The sequence below is a fragment of the Monodelphis domestica genome, chromosome 1 (genome assembly GCF_027887165.1).
Source record: "Monodelphis domestica isolate mMonDom1 chromosome 1, mMonDom1.pri, whole genome shotgun sequence".
NCBI lineage: Eukaryota > Metazoa > Chordata > Mammalia > Didelphimorphia > Didelphidae > Monodelphis > Monodelphis domestica.
The window spans coordinates 587,183,711-587,197,836 of record NC_077227.1 but is presented as its reverse complement, the minus strand read 5'-3'; the positions used below and the strand labels follow the sequence as shown (position 1 = coordinate 587,197,836).

General features: G+C 34.5%; 1 protein-coding gene across 2 annotated transcripts in view; it reads right to left on the bottom strand.

Moving 5' to 3' along the window:
• The window catches only part of POLB (DNA polymerase beta), a 31,852-nt gene that overhangs the window by 17,174 nt on the left and 552 nt on the right, over window positions 1-14,126 (bottom strand). For both annotated transcript variants that reach the window (XM_001373067.4, XM_007476397.3), the window contains exons 2-7: window positions 13,209-13,266; window positions 10,211-10,277; window positions 7,574-7,648; window positions 6,701-6,759; window positions 4,928-4,977; window positions 1,051-1,102 (exon numbers count right to left, since the gene is read on the bottom strand). In XM_001373067.4, the coding sequence (XP_001373104.1) occupies window positions 1,051-1,102; window positions 4,928-4,977; window positions 6,701-6,759; window positions 7,574-7,648; window positions 10,211-10,277; window positions 13,209-13,266 (361 nt within the window). The remainder of the gene's footprint in view (window positions 1-1,050; window positions 1,103-4,927; window positions 4,978-6,700; window positions 6,760-7,573; window positions 7,649-10,210; window positions 10,278-13,208; window positions 13,267-14,126) is intronic.

The following is a 14,126-nucleotide window of genomic DNA, read 5'->3' as shown; positions in this document are numbered from 1 at the left end:
GAACTTGGAATCAGAGAACTTTGGGGTTCAAGTACTGTCTCTCCCACTAACTTTAACCTTTTCAAAGCTTCTGGAGATATTAATTACATTATGCATCTAGTAAGATTATTTTAGGGAAAATGTTTTATAAAATGTAAAGAGCTGTAAACATGAGCTGTAAATTGCTAAATATTTGAGTAACTATAATTTCTCTCCTTCCCATATTGCTATTAAACTTTTTATATTTATGTCTTGTCAACCCAACCTGTATCCATTAACATAGTATTTTGTAAGACTTGTTATTTGTCTTTCTGAGTTAGGTACTCCAATTAAGTGATCAGTCTTACCTAGAATTACTGTGCCTGAATTATGTAGTCAAGCTAATGATAAACCTTTCTAAACTCAATTTGGTTCTTGGATAACAAACTTACAATGTCATCACTGATACCGAAAGTGAACAAAGGAAATGTCAAAGAATTGCATTTGAGAATCAATGCTATAAGATATCAGAGAAGGATTTTAGTAGAGGGTAACACATATTTGAGAATATATTCATATATATAAAATATACATAAAATGCACATATATCCTCCAATGAAAGCCCTTCTCTAATGACTCAACAAAGTATGGAAGTTGCTAAGGATTCCTGAAGGTTGTTCTAATGGATTGGAAGCTCTGGCAGATCCTCTTAAGCTGGAAAGGCTTCAAGTGTCAATGTGGCAAAAGACACTGTCACTCTAAGACCAATCTAAATTCAGGGAGATTCATTACCAAAAGGCATTAAGGGGCTCTTATGCTTGTTTAAATCATGAATCTTTTGAAGCATGTAAATTTATGTTTATATTCTTATATATATATATATATATATATATATATATATATATATATATATATATATATATAATATATGAAAATACCAGAAAATAATAGCATAGTAATAATACTAGGCATTTTGGCAATGAAAAATTATTGAGTTCTACTAACTCTGAAGGGACTTTATTGATGTCTCAAAGAACAATCCTGGAATTGGCCTTCAAATTTCAAGTATCAACAAAAAAGGTAATGTCTTACCTTAGTCCAATTCGCTGATGATGATTCAATTTGTTTTCATTTTTCCTAAGATCTATATAGGAAATAGAAGAAAATTTATATTTAGTTTTAAATAAGAACTAACCAAAATATTAGTTTATTAAGATGATCTTTCAAAAGCTTATCAGAAAAGAAATTAAATAGAAAAATAATGAAATAGAATCACTACCATATACTTCAAACTACTGATCTAATAATGAATTTGCATTTGCTACATTCAAGTTTTATAACATAATTTCATGAAATTAGCAAAGTGTTAGGCTAATTCCCCAGGTTAGAGTATTATTACATATAAAATTTTGATCCAGAGGCTCATCACTAGATTTATAAGCATTTATTGCATATAATACTATATTATAATAATATATATATGTATATGTACATATACATATATATATATATATATATATATATATATATATATATAGAGAGAGAGAGAGAGAGAGAGAGAGAGAGAGAGAGAGAGAGAGAGAGAGAGAGAGAGAGAGAGAGAGAGAGAGAAAAGAGAAAGTTAGAGAGCAAAAACCTTTCTAGATCTGATTCTCCATTTGGCTTACTAAGGCTATGCTGCAGAGGCTCATCAAAGATCAAGAGCTAAGATAAGCCACTGCCAGAGAGAATAAGCCAGCCCTGTGACAGGTAAGGAAGAGAGCCAAGAAAGCCACTGGGCTTTTCACCCTTCCTTAAAAAACCCTGTCCACTCTACCTCCCTTTCCTTGGCTAGTGGTTTTCAAATGTCATGCTGTCTGACTTTTCATGGTGACAGTTAAGCTGCCTCTGGCACATTGATGCTAGAGGATGCTGATGCTGGCTGCACCAGGACACATCAGGGCTAGACTCTGTACTTGGGAGCAAAGTCCCCTAAATAATTTACTTCACACAGTATAGGACAGTACTACATTAAACATGTACTGGAAGTCATTTCTTATCTCCTGGGATAAACATGTGGAATGGTCAGTTGTATGTCTTCACATAAGAAACACAGGTTCGATATAACATTTTTTAAACTTGTAACATAGGCTCTTAATTAAAACTGCAAAATGTAGCAATATTAATGTGATTCAAAAGCTAATTGATAAACCCCTAATCTGAAGGATAAAAGGATGCAAGAGAAAAATATAATGGGAAAAATTAAGCACCTTCAAATCGCCAAAAGAAAATCAACATGGCAAACAATCAAAGATTCAAGGTGCTCACATCATGTAGTTGAGTTTTCATGTGCACCATGAGGAAAAAAACATATATGCACAAAACTACAAAATCATGACTATATGCAGCACTGAATGAAAAGAATGAATGAGTAAAAGGAATTTCAGAATTTTCAAAAGGAATTAGAAAGGATGGAGAAAAGAACAGCCACCGTGGTTTTATTTATTGCCTCTTGCCTTGAACATGTTCAGACTTCTTTATCTTTAAAAAGAAAAAAGCAAATGTTGTTTGCATCTTGTTCTAATCACTCTCCTTTCTTCACTATGAAACTCTATGAATAGATGATCTGTACCCATTTCCTTCTTTAAAATCCCCAACAACTCACTCACTATTCTACTAAAACTACTCAAGAATCACTGTCTGGGCCAGCTAAGTGGCTCAGTGGATAGAGAGCCAGCCCTGGAGATGGAAGATCCTTGGTTCAATTCTGGCCTCAGACAATAGCTGTGTGATCCTTGTAAGTCACTTAGCCTTGTTACCTTAGTTTTTTCATCTGTAAAATGAACTAGAAAAGGAAATGGCAAACCAGTCCAGTCTCTTTGCCAAAACTCCCCCAAATGGGGCCATGAAAAATCAGACATTACTGAAAAATGACTGAACAATAATTTCTCATACCTACCTTCATTTTTAAACCCTTAGGAACAGGTATTAATGGGCACTCAATCAGTATTTAAACAGTTAAAAATGAAATGGAAATGTGGATATAAACCATCATTACATTCAAATTAGTGAGCGGAAAAGTATTGTGGAAAACAGTTGTGTGTCCTTGAACCAAGGTAAATTATATCCTTGAAAAGTATGAAAAGATACACATCATATTTAGCGAGTATCTACATGAAGGTTTTTTTTTGTTGTTGTTTTTTAAAATCCTACCTTCTGTCTTGGATACTGTGTATTGGTTCCAAGGCAGAAGAGTGGTAAGGGCTAGGCAATGGGGGTTAAGTGACTTGCTCAGGGTCACACAGCTAGGACCTCCTATCTCTAGGCCTGGCTCTCAATCCATTGAGTTACCCAGCTTCCCCCTACATAAAGTTTTAAAAAAGCTTTACAATTATTTCATTTGGCTTGGCTTCTAAATTCATTATTCTGATATAAACAAATTTGGGATTACTTTCCAGAAGAAGTAATTTTTCCCATAACAACACTTTTTATAGAGCCTTTCTTCACATATAAATTGTAATTCTATAGTGACTTGTAAAGGTTTAGTGATCCTGAAAATGTGATTTACAACCTTAAAAATGAGTACAAAAATATTATAAAATGTCATTTCCTGTAATAAAGTTTGAAAAAGAAACAATTATTTTCTAGCCTTAAAATATGTGAATAGAAATTATGTTGGATAGTAAGTTTTACTGCCAAATGAGTTTCTTTCCTGTGAGTTATAAGCTCATATACTACAACGTAAGTCTTGTATAGTAGAGCTTTAGTCTATCACTTATATATACAAGTGATAAGTTTTTCAGATTCCTTATAATATCAATGGCCTTTCCTAATACTAAATTTAGCTTTCTACTCTGATCAAGAAAATAATACAAAGCAATTCCAAAGGACCTATAATTAAAAATGCTCTCCACCTCTGGAGAGAACTTGTGAATTCTGAATGCAGATGGAAGCATATTAAAAAAATTTTTATTTTCATTATTTTCTTTTTCAACATGGCTAATATGGAAATGTTTTACATGACTACACATGTATAACTGGTATCTGTGAAGACTGGATTTAGCTATCTCCTGATTGTAACAATGAAGATACTTAGCTCTTCCTATATTGTAAAAATTAAATTGCAATTCCCTGATTGTACCAATGAAGGTACTTAGCTCTTCCTTTATTGGGAAGACTGAATTGTAATCCACAATCTATTTTTAGATTTTAATCCCCAAAAGGTGATAACTCAGTATTTTAAGTAGATCTACCCATTTTAACTACAAAAAGGTGTTAAGTAACTACAAAAGGTATAATCTAACCAAAGAAGGTGTGAACTAAAGAGTGGGCAGTCCTGGAGAAAAGCATCTGCTATAATTGGTAGATGTGAAATTTAGGGGAGGTGACACAAGAGAAAAAGATCTTTAAATAAAGGACCATAGAGGCCAGAAGAGGATATGCAATTCAAGGAGATCCAAGAGCTCTCTGACTTGGAGGAGAAACTGGAAGACAGACACCCAGACTTTTTTACATTTAGACTGTCACCATTGGTGAGTGAAAAGGCTGACTTAGTGACCCTGCTTTCTGGAGGCATTGTTTTGAGACTCTCTTCCCCTGGTTGGAGCTTAGAATTTCTAACTGGTATCAGAGGAAGCCAGAGCTTTATCTCTTTCTCTCTCTCTCCTTCTCTCTCATTCCTTAATATCTTCCCTCTATTGTAAATGAACTACCATAAATTCCATTTACTTTAGTAATTCATTTTGGGATTTAGAAATTAAATCCCTGGCAACCACTTAATTAACATATTTCAGTCTCAAACACAATTAATTTTAACATATCAAACTGCTTGCCTTCTAAGGAGGGGGTGGGACAAGAGAGAGAGAGAGAAATTAGAACTCAAATTTTGAAAAATGATTGTAAAAAATTTTTAATTGGGAAATATTTAACAAAATTAATACACATTTTTAAAAAAATTTAGCTTACAACTAATGACTTAGTTTCTACTTACCTTCCAATGTTTTAATTCCTTCATCTACAAACTTTCTTGCAGCAGATGGCCTACAAAGAAAAGAAACCATCAATTACATAGAAAAGTGAAAGCTTCATGGCCTTTAAAAAGAATGCTATATAGTTCCATGTCCTTAAAAACAACTTAACCTAAGAGTTGCTATTAAATCATAATAATAAAGCACTATAATAATAGTGTTATTACAATAATTTGTCATATACTCTAGTAATTTCAATCATAAGTAATACTGTTGTGAACCTAGAATTGAAAAAGGTTTATGATAGACCAGCTATCACAAAGTCTATACTCCTAGCAAGCCCCTATCCTGTATTAGATACAACAGAGATTAACCTATTCAACTGAAGAAGTGACAGTGGATAGCAGGAGGAAGAAATTCAGCTCAACTCAACAAATATTTAATAAGCATCTTCTATGTGCAAGGCACAGTATTAGGAGTTAGGTGGATAAGAAAATGAATACCCTCTGCCCTTAAGGAGCTTATATTTCTGTGCAGGGATACAATGTATATGCAGGTAAGTACAATACAAAGTAAAGAGGGAAGAGGAAAGGTAGAGATCAAAATTCTACAGGGAAATATGGAGAAGGAGAGTTCACTAAAGTTTCAGAGGGTTGAAAATGGTTTAGGGAAGGCTTAATGGAAGAAGTAGCATCCAAGTAAAGCTTTGAAGGAAGATAAGGACTCTGAAATAGGGAGTATATTTCAGGCATATGGAGATACTTGTGTGAATAGATAAAGGCAAAAGACTAGAATGTTGACTGCAGGAATACCCTGTAGTCCAGTTTGGGTGGAACAGACAGTAAAGAGGAGAAAAGGGAAATAAGAAAGTAGACACAAGAATTATAAATATATAATACACTGGAGTCATTTAATGGGGAGGAAGATAGCATTACACTATAATAGGCCTTAAGGGCACCACTATTGTCTAGTAACTAAAAAAAAAAAAGGTAATATAAAAACATCAGAAAGGATTCCAGTCTGAGTCTACTAGTTAGATGGCTTTGTGTATGTATATCACTGTATCTCTATTAAATTCATTTTTCTCATCTAGAAATTGACAGGTCTGAACTAGATCAGAAGTTCTTAACTTATTTTGTCTCCCTTTGGCAAGCTGGTAAAGCCTATTGACTTCTCTGAATAATTTTTTAAATGTATAAAACAAAATAAAATACAAATGAAACCAATCATATACACACTAAGAAAGGAAACAACTAAGTTAATGGATTCCAAGTTAAGTACTCCTTAATTAGATGCTTCTTGGATCATAGATTTAGAGCTAGAAGGGAATATAGAAGTCATCCAGTTTTGTTCATTATAAATTCATTTAACAGATGAGGACACTGATGATTGGAGAGGTAAAGTGATTTCCCTAAGACCACACAGGAAATAAAGAGCAAAGCTGGATTTTAAGCCAGTTCAGTATTCTTTCTTCTCTCTTACACTGCCACTTCCTTGAAGATGATGCATCTAGAAGTATAGTCATCAAGACAAGATTAAACTACTCAGTATATGTATAGTAAATGTACACTATTGAAAAAATTTTTTTAGTATTTTAGTAAGATGTCTATTAAAAGTAGATAAGTTTTGTCTTTTGAAATCTGGAAAAATACTTCATTCTTTCTGTAAAGATGTCAGATATACAATGGGCATTTCTATTTTAATATATCATTCTTATATTTTACTTTGTCCAGTTCCAAAATGATCTACTAAACAAAAATAAACTATTGTAGTGTAATTTCAAATGCATATCTTACCCAATACCACTAACTCGTGTCAGGAAATTGATGGATGAACTTGTATCATCCTGCCTAATCTTCAAAGAAGAAAAAGAAAAAAGGCATGTGTGAATTTGGACTATCTTAATAACTAATATGATTTCATTTAAGTCACCAGTCAGTCAACAGACATGCACAGCCATTTCAGGTGACAATTTTAGATATGCAGAGAGAAAATATTTAGTAGGAAACTTTCTAAACCAAACCCCTCTAAAGATTTCCCATTTTCAATTTATCCAATTCAATATAAGAGTTTACACCTAACAAAATCAGAAGAGATAAAGCTACAAAATTATTACAAGACTGAAATAAAGTTGCAAAATTATCTGAGGTAAATATAGTTCTTCACTTATCGATTTCTTATATTCTCTCTCCTCTGGAACAACAATGAGAATATAGAGAACTCATTTGATCATAGCAGCTGAAACCATCTCTTAAACAGTAAAAAGTGAATGTTTTATTGGAATGGTAAAAAATTTTAAAATATAATGATGTTCCTTTTTTTAATAAACCCTTACCTTCTGCCTTAGAATCAATACTATGTATTAGTTTCAAGGCAGAAGAGTGGTAAGGATTAGGGAATGGGGGTTAAGTAACACTTGTCCAGGGTTACATGGCTATGAAGTGTTTGAGGTCAGATTGGAACCTAGCACCTCCTGACTCTAGGCCTGATTTTCAATCCACTGAGCTACCCAGCTTCTTCCCTAATGATGTTCTTAATGGATTTCACTGTAAGTAATACCTCTTTCCCTTAGTAATCATTAATATTTTTACAAGACATTACTAATTCTGAATGCATCATAAAAGGACAAAAAGTTATAATGAAATAAGCAAATCAAATGAAGAATTTACCTTTTCTAGTTTACGTAATTTTCCAGTAGATAAAAACTCATCAATCTTCTCAGCAATTTTTGCTCCTACTCCATCCTAAATTGGAAATAAAGATTTATTGATAAGCATTTACTAGGCCTTGAGTATGCGCCAAGCAAAACACATAATATAATATGAAACCTTTAAAGACTATTACATTAACTAAGAGTAAAATAAAAAATAAAAAATTGATAAGCCATTATCACATGGCAAATTTTGAAATAAGGAAGATAAAAGTGCCCAAATTAAAAGTATCCTCTCTAAGGGGATATTTAAATATGCATCAAATCACAGAACTATTGAAAATGGAGTGATTCTCCTGAATTAAATAATAAATTTCTCAAGCTCATTGGAGGCATGCTCAAGTTACAATGAACAAAAAAATTAAAGGCTGAAAGTAAAAAAGTGAGAAATGGGGAAAAGAGAAATTCAAGACCTCTGACTTTCTATAACAGGATATAGATTTTCCCCCCTCTTAAAACTAAAAATATGCTAATTTCAAATAATAAGCGAAGGACATGATCAATAATTTTCAAAAGAAATGCAAAGCATCAACTCATGAAAAAATGTTCTAAATCACTAATTGCAAGAGGAAGGCAAATTTTTACAATTCTGATGTTTTGCCTCTCTGCCATTACATTGAAAATGGTAAATATTGAAGGGGTTTTAAGAAAACAGGCAGAGGAAGCTAAGTAGTACAGTGGATAGAAAGCCAGTCCTGTATTTGGGAGGTTCAAATCTGGCCTTAGACATTTCCTAGCCATATGATCTTGGGCAAGTCATTTAACTTTGTTTGCCTAGTCCTCCTTTTGTCCTAGAATTATTACTAGGAAAGAAAGTAAGAATTAAGTAAAGGAAAATAAGAAAACTAAAGAAAAGAGGTACACCATTGTAGTGAACTGTGAACTGGTGTACTATTGTGGGAAACAATTTGGAAATAAACCGTATATACCCTCTGACCCAATGAAACCACTAAAGGAATTAAACTACAAGGAGGTAAAAGACTGAGAGAGAAGTTACATGAACACATAGTATTTTTGAAGGAGCTATCAAATTGCTGGAAACAAAGTGAGAAACAGCTTAACAAACTGTTAGAAAAATGAAACAGTGTCACTGTGCTTTAAGAAATGACAAATGTAAGGAATTCAGAGGAACTAGGGAAGATTTATATAAAGTGAAGTAACAAATATCAGAGGATTAGATGATGAAATTTCTTGGCAAAGAAGTGGAAAGCTTTAGGTGCACAATGAGGTTATCATTATACATGCCAATGTATTCAAGGGATAATCAAAATAGAGCTAGCTAGCCTGTGTGACCCTGGGTAAGTTGTTTAACCCCCATTGCCTAGCCCTTACACTCTTCTGTCTTGGAACTAATGCACAGCATTGATTCTAAGATGGAAGGTAAGGGTTTACTAAAATAAACAAATAGTTAGGAAGGACCTCGGTGGCCACCTAGTCCAATTCCCACATTTTACTGATGAGGAAACTGAGGTTAAACGATTTGTTAAATTACCTGTTGTGCAGGTAATTAAGTGAAATAGCCAGATTTCTAACCTCGGTCCTCTGACACTGAATTCTTTATCCCTTCCACCGTGCTGCCTTCTATCTAGGGAAAAGAATATTGATGACAACCCACTTTCATATGTAGGAGCTTTGAGTTGTCAATAAAGGGAGAATACAATGGTTTGTGTTTTTGTGAGGAAGAAGTACTCTATGGTAGATGTGAAGTAAAAGTGGCATGAATAAAAGAGGAATTACATGAATAAAGCAATATTCATGGGCAAAATGTTTTCCATCCTAACATTAGGTGCTATGAAGGAAAATTACTCATGCTTTAAAAATTCTAAAATTTTCTAAACACATGAATGCCATCAAATATACTCATCACACAATAAAAGCTTAAGAACTCTCAAAACAACAATGAAAAGGGAAATTGGTTTTTAGTTCAGATTTGATCTTTAGACTGTAGATCAATAGGTATGTGGAAGTAGTGGGAGTAGGAGTGATAAGTTTATCTGACATTTACATAATAATTTAAGGCTTGCAAAATGTTTTATATTACATTATCTCATTTGAGCTTATGTGAGATAGGTACTACAAGTATTATTATTTTCCTTTTAGAAATGAGGACAAAAACTAAGGAAATTAAGTTCCTTTGTTCATGGTGGCTTAACTGGTAAACACTGTAAGATTTGAAACTTTTTTTGACTTGATGCACTATAGAATATGAGGGAGCCGCTAATTACTTTTGTATGATTCAAGAGCTAATAATATTATTTACATTAAAAATTTTTTTAAATTAAAAATTGTTTTTAATATGTATTGTATTTAAAAATGTAAAAACTGTTAGTTCAGCTCTTGGACCATACAAAAACAAGTCCCTGCTGGGTGGCTGACCCTTATAGTATACTATTATCCACTCCATAGGAGATTTTTAGAAAGTTTTTTAGTATTTTTAATTAAAAATTTTTTTAAATTAATTTTTGTTTTTTTTTAGTAGTTTCAGCAGGCTGGATGACACATTAAGAGTTATTTTAAGAAAAGGGATGATTTTTAGTTTATTATCTGGATATGATAAGAATTAGGATATTTATTTTAATTGATTTTTGAATCTTACCAGTTTCTTTGCTTCTGCTCCACTCTTTATTTTGGTTGGGTATTTGGCTATTACTGAAGCTGCTTTTCTTTAAAAATAAAAACAGAAAAACAACAATTAGATTTTAAGCTTTTCTATTAGGAAATTAAGATACACTGAAACATCTACCTTCAACTTATACCAAAAGAATATAATTTCTATCTCAAAAGAGAACTTTTACAACTCTCAGATCTGATGCACCAACCACCTGTTGAACTTCCACTGCTATGTCTATCTGCATAGGTACAATACCCAAAGTCACATTTAGAGATGACACTACTTTGGAGAACTATTCTATATTCATCCAGTTCAGTGAATGTGTTAGGTAACAGACTAAGGATGTTCTAGAACATTGATGGTGTACCTTTAAGAGATGGAGTGTTGGATCCCGCCTCCTCAGACCACGTGTCATGCACTCCCTACCATGTACTGGGTGCACCCTGTCCCCCTTACCCTACATGGGGGAGGGAGGAAGTGCTCCCATTGGATTGCTGGGCGGAGGGATGGGAGAAGTAAGGAATGTCCTCAATGAGTGTAGAGAGGGGGAGGGGAGTGGCCAGAGCGCTCTGCTTCCCTCCAGCTCTGCCACCTGTGCACTGCCCACCTTACCCGCTGTGTGTTTCCATTGGGGTGCTGGGCAGAGGGGTGGGGGATGTGAAAAAATGTCATCAGGCATTGTTGAGAAGGGGAGGGGAGCAGCTCTGCCAGAGACCCCTCTGCCTTTCTAGTAACAAACTCTCTGGGGTGGGGTGGGGACCATACTGGCTACATGCCCACAAACAGTGCTCTGTATACCATCTTTGGCACCCAGGCCATAGGTTCACCATCACTGGTTTAGAACTTCACTGCAAAATTTAGTCTTGTCACTTAATAGTAACTCTATTGTTAAATGAAAACGTTAAAATTGCTCAAAAACCATATGCATTGTCAACAGTAAGTCTCTTGGTGCTTTTAATATGTAAGATGGATATTTAAGCAGCCCCTCATCTGTATTAGGTTAAGAATCCCTTTAGTTTGGTAATGTGTAACTGTATGATTTGTAGTAAGAATATAGTCCCAAGCAAGAGTCTGTGTATGTAAGCAGATTAATAAACATAGTCCCAGGATAATACCTGAGTTATAATTTCAAACGTGTGTATTGTTAATTTTAAGTGTCTGTGTTATAGTAATCATAAGTTACTATTTTTTTTTAGATATTTTAGGAAGAGGGGAAATAAGAGGGCTAAACACAAGGGAAATTATATATAAATATATATAAATAAAATATATAAATATATATAAATAAAATTGAATTTATTAACAGAGAAGGAATGAATGGGGGAAGAAAAATGGGAAAGGGTGATATCTAATTGTTTTTTCCACTAATTAAACCCACCATCTAAATGTCCTAACTAAATACATAAATTTCCTAAGGGTAAGTCCAACAGGGAACCAGAATCTCACAAAGAGTCCTTGGTGTGTTAAGTATAGGAGTCCAGCTGATGTCCTCAGATGTCCCAGCAAGGTAGAGATCTTTTCCCCAGTCTGGCTGTCCACCAGGAAGACTGGAGATATTCTCTTACCACAGCCAGTAAATCTTCAAGGCCAGTTGTTGGATGGATTTCCAAGATATCTCAGCCACACACCTTTCTCCTTCTTGCAGCTCTAAACTGACAGTTGGTAATCTGTTCCTAGGAGTTCTGACTCAACCAAGCTCAGGAATATGCTGAGTCTCAAGCTCTGTCAATCATTCTCTTGCAATCTTTATCTCCCATTGCTACACTATGTTAATCCTTAAGTGTGTGAATTCCTACTGTACTTCATACCAAGCCAATTCATGTAAGAAGTATGGAGACCAGGAGGTCCAGAAATGGTCTCCAAGACCTCTTGAAGTGGGGGAATTGGGGACAGGCATGAAACTATTAAAGTGTGTGTATTTTGCTATTTGGGGTCACAGATTCAACTGGGTAAACTGCAGACCTCTGGCCCTATGATTTCTCTGTCACAATAAAACCAGATTTCTATCCAGAAAGATTTCCCAGAACCTTATTTTTATAAATAGAGCTTTACTCTGTTATTCTACCATAGAAAAAACTAGACTTCTTGATTTGTACTGTAACTTCTCTAATAGGGCATCACTGATAATATTCTGCTATGTGCAGAATTCAATGACATTTTTTCATTCTCTATAGTTAATGAAAAGCTTTGACTGTATACATGATTATAGTGGTAGATAGAGGCTCTAGTATACAATATTGTTTTGACTTGTCATGTCAACACTGCTCTTAGATGTCTAATTAAGGCAAAGAAAGCTCTAGGAAAAATTTTTGAAAAATTTAGGCAATTCTTACATAATTCTGAATTTCCTATATCATGTGAAAACAGATTACTGTCAACTTTTGAGTCCTTTGTTGTATTCTTTGATATCATTGTGTCAGAACTCGCTGACTACAATGGTTGAGCACACAGGAATTCAACTGAGTTAGTACTTGTAAAGTGCTTCATAAGTAATGGGAAATGAACCTGGCTATGCTTTCACCTCTGACATGATTGTCATAGTCTTATAACGTAAATTTCTCAAGTAAGTCAAAATTGATTAGCAGCTGTCATAGCCCTATTCTACAAATGGACAAGACAGTGAAAGTTGCAGACTCCAAGAAGTAGATTAGAAGAATTTTAGAACTATGAGTTTTTTTAATCTTATTTTCATCACTATTTACATCTCTATTCTCCAAGATCACATCTCTTGCACTGAATTATGGATTAAAAGACTCAATATGATTTTAGTAGCATAAAGTAAATGACAGTTAATCCTAAAAGGCTCTGGCTATGTTTTATCCAGGAATAGTCAACCAGGAATATTTGGCCTCAGGTTCCAGGAAGATGGTCCCAATAATACTCAATCAACTCTGCTCATTTAAATTACCACTAATTTACATGACAAAACTCTGCTCAAGTATTCTGAGACCAAGTGTAACCAGAAACCACAGGACTGTCCTACCTGTAAGCATTGTATTTATGGATTGCTTGGTTCACATTCCTCTCATAGTTTGCAAGCTCTGGAAAAGCAACAAGAAGTATAAGGTAAGCACAAATGTAGCAACTGGAATTCCTGCAAAATATCTATACTATTCCTACTGACTCATATCAACTGCTGTTTGTAGCAGAACAGATCCAGGCCAAGTTGATGGCCTTGGAAGGAGGGCATCAATCAAGTAACCTTTGAAAAGCAATTAATAAAAAAATAACATTTTTATTTGCAAAACATTTACCCACAAAGCAGAAAGACAGACATTATCCCAGTGTTATACAGGTTAAGGAAGTGGAGTTTCAGAAAGGTAAACATCTAGATGACAAAACGGGAAGGGTGCTAGACCTGGAGTCAGGTACTACAGCTAAGTTCAAATCCAGCCTCAGACTCTTGCAAGTCACTAAACTTCTATCTGCTTCAGTTTTTCCATCCTTAAAATAGGGATCATAAATAGCTTCTACTTCCTAGGGTTGTCACGAGGATAAAATTAATTTGTAATGCATTTTGCAAATATTAAAGAGCCAAAAAAAAATGCTACCTATTATCGCCATCATCATTATTATTTATTCAAATGACTTGCCAGGGGTCACCCAGTAGGCATCTATCTGAAACAGAACTTGAACTCAGGTCTCTTGATTCAACCTATGGCTATTTGTACTCAACAGGCCAAAACATTTCTAAATAGTACTTTAGAAGTCAACAAGGTACTTTCTTCAAAGCTACTCCGCTGAGATCAGCAGCGTCAGTATCGGATGAGGAAACTGGAGATCAGGCGGGCAGGTAGAAGCACCTTGCCCCGCCTTCTTCTTGAATGAGCTCCTCCCAGGCCAGCGCTCTAGGCCAGAGCCCCCTTGATGCCCAGCTTCCCCCAAAATATAAGGAGGTTAA